Source organism: Crocodylus siamensis, chromosome 4, assembly GCF_052110815.1.
Source record: "Crocodylus siamensis isolate JL-2025a chromosome 4, ASM5211081v1, whole genome shotgun sequence".
Classification (NCBI taxonomy): domain Eukaryota; kingdom Metazoa; phylum Chordata; order Crocodylia; family Crocodylidae; genus Crocodylus; species Crocodylus siamensis.
In genome coordinates, this window is record NC_143398.1 from 125,823,565 (window position 1) to 125,829,564 (window position 6,000).

General features: G+C 48.8%; 1 protein-coding gene across 1 annotated transcript in view; it reads right to left on the reverse strand.

Moving 5' to 3' along the window:
- Positions 1-5,497, reverse strand: part of TM7SF3 (transmembrane 7 superfamily member 3) — a 37,962-nt gene extending 32,465 nt beyond the window's left edge. The window contains exon 1 of the mRNA XM_090043688.1: positions 5,311-5,497. Within this exon, the coding sequence (XP_089899814.1) occupies positions 5,311-5,443 (133 nt within the window). The 5' untranslated portion in view covers positions 5,444-5,497. The remainder of the gene's footprint in view (positions 1-5,310) is intronic.
- Between the last annotated feature and the right edge of the window lie 503 nt (positions 5,498-6,000).

Consider the following 6,000-nt stretch of genomic DNA (forward strand, 5'->3'; position numbering starts at 1 on the left):
GCTGCAGCTCTGGTCCCACCCCCACCTGGACAGCATCTGCCCCTGCCCCCTCCCTCACTGTGGGGGGGCATTGATCTGCCTCTCCCCCCCAATACCCCTTCCACCACGTTGGACTTACCAGATGGAGGCAGCTGTATTGGACATCGGATCGGTATCAGCCAATATGCCTCCTTAACTATCTGCATCAGTCCCAAAAATCTCTGGGTGCACCCCTAATACACACACTAAGTGCAATATTTATTAGCTAGTAAGCCTCAATAGCACATAGGCAAGTAATTAGGAGAAGCCTTTGACTAATTTTTTTTTAGACTAGTAAGTTTGCGAGCTGCTTAGTTTAAAGAAAAAGGAAGAAATTTAGAATTAAGACAAAATTTCCTTGTGCCTTCTAAAAGAAGTCTCTCTTTGTTAAAGTCCTTCACAGGTCTCTTAGTATTTGGTGCTCTACCTCAAAGAACTGTAATTAGGGGAAGTTAAATTTTAATCTCTTTAAGAATAATAATAAAAAAGGACCTAGACCTCATGGTTACAGGAAGAGTTAGATTGTGAAAGTTTCACTTTTAAAGAACTTTAGAAAAAGCAAGCAAGCCAGAATGACAGAAAACACTCACACAATTCACAATTAGACAAATGTTATTGTATTCAATTTTGAAGAGGGGTGGAGGAAGATAGAGGGATAATATAGGATTTTTGAATTTGCAATGCTGCTGCTGTTTTAAAATAAGTACAAGGACACTAATTCCTCCAACAGCTGAATGGTTCTGTTCCTTCTCAAAAGGGAAACATTTAAACCATTTGTATTTCTCTGCATTGGAGGGCAAGGAAACAGGGAAAAGGAAAAGGAGACATGACTATATTATTGACTTTACAGACAAAAGAGAGCTAGGACTTGGAGCATTCTTTGTGGAAGCAAGATGCCTCAAGGAGACTGGATACTCAATAAGGAACCATCTCCACAAGCATTTAAGACCTTAGCCAAACTAAAAGAATGGAAGAAGGGAAAGAGTCCAACACCAACACCATTTGATACCACTGCTTAGACCAAGGGCAGGCAATTGTTTGGGGTGGAAGGCCGCTTACCCAGTTTTGGCAAGCTATCAAGGGCTGCATGGGTAGCCCTGCTCCTGGTCATCATCAATGTCTCAGGGCAGGCACCAGTGGGGCCCAGAGCAGGGTGCAGGCTGGCAGCGGCCTGTGGAGCTGAGCTGGGCTGCAGGGGGAGGAGGGAGCTGGCCCAGTTCCATAGAGCCCCTGCTGGCCGGGACCCTGTATTCCTGCTGCCCTGCTCTGGGCCCCGCCGGCACTGGCCCCAGGACCGTGTGCCCTCACTGATTCCCGCACCCACAGTGTCCCCCCCAGCCCCATGGTACATTCAGGGGGCAGCACACAGTCCCAACCCCCTGCTTGCTGACAGGGATGGAGCTGGTGCCAACTTCGGGGAAAAGCCCCCACGTGGGCTGCAAGCAGCTGTAGCAGGGGGCGCTGGCCACAGAGCGGGCAAGGGGCCACTTTTCCACACTGCACTCAGCACCGGCTTGTTATCCATCCCCGCAGCCAGCCTGGGCCCTGTGCTGGCTCCAGGCTCACTTACTGAGGATGCGCTGTGGTAGGAGCAGCTGCTTGGCACAGAAGAAAGTGGCCTCCCTGCCTGCCATGCTGGGGAGTGTTTACCACTGCTGCCTCTGCGTTGCTCAGCGAACGAGCTCCAGGCAGGCAGCAGCAGCAAATACTGCCTGGCGCAGCCCAGACCTTTCTTTTGTGCCGAGCAGGCCCGATGGGTGAGCCCAGAGCCAGAACAGGGCCCACACTGGCAGTGGGAGCAGGTTACAAGCTGGTGCTGAGCATGGGGCCAAGCAGCCCCTCCCCTGCCCCATGGCCAGGGCCTGCACTGCAGCCGCTCATAGCCCATGTGGGGCCACCTGTACCTGCTCAGAACAGTCCTGCATGGGCTGTGAGCACCTACAACAGGGAGCACTGGAAATGGCACAGGGGAGGGGCCACTTTCCCCCATGCTCAGCACCAGCTCCTTCCCTGCCCACAGTCCTCCCCTGCCCCCCCCCCCACCTGAGGTTCCAGTGCTGGTGCAGCCACATTAGTCCCAGGCCAGAAGCCCCTCCTGGGGCTTCCAGCTGGGGTGGGGTGGGGGGCCCTGCTGTTGCAGGAGCCAGCTGGGGCTTCCCCTGGTTCATACTGCCCCTGGCTCCTGTCATTTTTTGACAGGAACCAAGGACAGATAAATATTAATTTTCTAAATTTTTTAGTGGTGCTGTGGGCTGGTTGCCCACTCCTGGCTTAGACATTGCATAGGTACAGCTTCATAGCCTCAAAAGACAGGTTAACTAGTTGCAGACAGTATCCCTCCAACCAGGATTAGCCAACAATTAAGTGCTACATGTAAACATACACATACATCCATTAACCTCTCTAAATTAGAGAAGGTCCAAGTGCAGCTAGGCACTCGGACACCCTTCTTTTAGGAGGGAAGAATACCAATCAGAGCTTCAAAGCATCTTCTGGCATGGCTTACAAAGCAAGCTGCATAAGCCCCTTCATTATACAGATGCAGATTTGTTTCCTCAGTACATGGTCACAAGAAGCCTAGCCAAGTTAACCAATAACATTCTGCAGTAGTGGCAGCAGTGACAACTTGCTTTCACAAAAGAAACCAAATGAAAGCAAGGAAAGGTCCATTTCATTTCAGTAACTGGAGGGCCTTAGCCTTTGAAGTGCCAGACTGAGAACCCTTTTAGTGGCAGCATTTCCTTATGTCAGTCATTTCCTGCACTTAAATAAATCACTGAAAGGCCTCTTTTCTTCACTCGAGCTGTAACAGAACTTCAACTCTTTCCCCAGGCTCTATCTGCATCACATAAATAGGACAACCCTAACCTGTGCCAAGCTTTATCTTTAATAAAAGGCCACTGCTGGATCCTGTCTATACTACAAACTCAGTTCAACTGCAGGATAGATTGACTGTGTGTCAAATGAAGCAACTGTGCTTTTCCAGTCAAGAGCAACATCTCACTGGACTATAAGAGCCTGAAGTCTCATGCATCAGATGATTAGACTTACCTAGGAGTGGCATAGCAAAGAGTTAGAGATGCAGGAGGGATTACAAGCCGTAATAAAAAGAAACTAGATAGACTCAAGCCTCTCGGCATGAACTGCCAAGGATACAAGTTTTACTCACCTAACCTCTTTTACACAGAAGGTCAGGTAGCTTTAAAGAGCTGAAGAAAGCCCTGTAAACCTCAATGTGTTGTTAATACAAGGCATAATACCCACTGGCCAGTAGACTGTTAGCTAAGATAATGAAGTTAAAACTATATATACCAAGAGCCAACTAATGATTTAGGTGGCATTGCCTCAAGTCTACACAACCATGATGGAAATCAGACTCTAACCTTTGTAGGCAGTTGCATGGTTTCAGTGAGAACACTGCTAAACAGTTCTGGAAGTTCTCTTGAGAGCCAGGAGTTTAAAACTAGGGTTGGCAAGCCTGTCAATTGACTGGTCAACCATTGTCAATTGACTGCACATTTTTTGACCAGTCAAAGATTACAGCAATTTTAAAAAACAAAACAAACAAACATAAAACCAAAACACAACCCACATTTGTTATATTTATGTTGAGAAAACTACAATTTTAACATTTTGACACATTTCTTAATGCAAAAAATTGTGTTTTTCTGTGTATTGTTTAGACCTATTGGTAATTTTTAATACAGTTTTAGATCAATATGAATTGACCAGACTTCATTTGATCAAATGCACAACCCTATTTAGAACATTTGTCTGCCAGTGCAACAGTTTAAAAAGTAGTCATGACTATGAAGCCAAGATCAATGCTGTGGTAATTTAAGAAAAGAAAAAGCCCGCCCCACACCCCCCAGCCACCAACACTATACCTACTAGGCAAATGAGTTTTAACCTTTATTAATAAAACAATTCTTCTATTGCAAAGAACTCAGAAAAAGCACAACAGACCAGAAATACACTATGAATTCCAATTTGAAATCTCTGGGTTTATACTGTGAAAACGCCTATCTAGTATTGTCCATCACCCTTTTAAAGCATCTCAAAGCACACTAGGATGCTGCGACAGCCTCAGTGAGACTCACGGTCCTAAAACAAATGTTAATCTTAAGAGCAGTAATTTTCAGCCACGGTGCTATGGCACTGTGGGGTGCATTGAGATCCTTTAAGGGGTCCCACAGGATTTCATGCAACATTAGCACTGGTAAGTGGGCAAACATGATTCACAAAAGCATAGGGAATTAGAGAGAAGTAGGGCTAGAAGAGACCTGTGGAAATCATTTAGCCCAACTCCCTGTCTGAGGCAGGATCATCCCAATCCAAACTAAAATATACAGAATGATTTCAAACAAGACTCCAGTGTTAAAAACCACTCCTGCTGTGGTCTGTGGTTTTTGGGGAGGGGGTTGTTTTGTTCTGTTGGTTTAGGATTTTTGTTTATTTGGTTTTGTGGTTTTTTTTTTGGGGGGGGGGGGTGCAATAGGAAGACATCCTGGTATCATTTTTCCATAGCCAAGAAATGATTGAAAACTAAGGGGTGCCTTGTGCCAAAAACAGCTGGAAACAATTGCTGTAGAGACAATCCAACTCAACTAGGCCTGTCCTCTGGTTCAGAAGAGTCTGCATGTTGGCACCGACCATCAACACAGTGCAAGTAATTCTAGCCCTTGCTTAAAAGGCCACTTTTCACCACCTCCATTCTTTCAAAAGGACAAGCTGATATGGAAGCAGGGACCAGCCACAGTGCATGGCATCATTGAGGAACCAAGAGTTTTGTACTTCTGATTTGTCAGTTGTCATTTTTGCCTCTCTCAGGCCAGCCACAGCTACTGAGGAGCTGAAAGAAAGCTCCCAGGGAATCAAGATCTCACACACCAGGTATCCTAGATTTGCTGGCTAGCATTTTCCCCATGCTTGCTCCCACCCCCCAGACTACGGAGGGGCTGATTCAAAGCTTCCTTTCACACATCAAGCTGCTCACAACACCATCTTCGCTCCTCCACCTTTGGGCTAAAATCATGGTCTTCTTGCAAGGCGACACGGGGGGGGGGGGGGGGGGGGGTGCCAGCCCCTGGAGGGACATGTCCTCAACCCAAGCATAACACCAGAGGCTAGGGGGAACCCAGGCAAGATTCCCCAGTGCAGGCAGGGGCTGGCTCACAAAGGAGCCCTTGTGGGCTGGCTCACGGCACACATGACTGAGCCGTGACACGCATGATTCTCCCCGTGACAGCCCCAGCAGCAGGCGGAATTCCCGGGTCCCCCGAGCCGCCTTACCTGCCCCGGAAACGAACAGGGCGCCCCCACAGCACGCGAGTGCCCACAGCAGTAGGAGCAGCAACACCCGCACCAACCCCATGGCGCCGCACGGCCATCCCCACACTGCCGCCCCGCCGCCGGCCGGCCCCATTTCTACCCGTACTCCGGGCAGGCGCAGGCCGCCACTTCCGCCCGCCCACCCGCTCTCTCCGCCTTCCTCCCCGCCCTGATCAGCCTCTGGTGCAGGGGATAGGATGAATCCTTAGGGTGCAGCGCGGCCGTTGGTCGCCTTGCAGCGCGCTGCTTGCGGGTCTGCAGGGAGTCCCTGCCTCTCTGGCGCCCGGTCCTAGCTACCAAACCCAGGGTGTTCCCCCGCGTTTCTTCTCGGGACCCCTGGGGACAGCAGATGGGAAGTTCGGGGTAGATATGAGGGAAAACTTTCTCAGGAGGATAGTGAAGCACTGGGACAGGTTAGCTAGGGAGGTGGTGGGAGTGCCATCCTTGGAAGACCGGGTGGCATTGCCAACTCTCATGATTTTTCGTGTTTTTCGGGAACTACACTTCGGGAACGTGAAAAACTTAGCTCTTTCTTTTGCATATATTTAAAAGTTGGCCAAGGGACGTGATCTAGTTGCATTCCTGCCTAACACAGTTATGCCAGCAAAACTTTATAGTTAGTATAATGCTACTGACTAAGGTGAAAAAAAC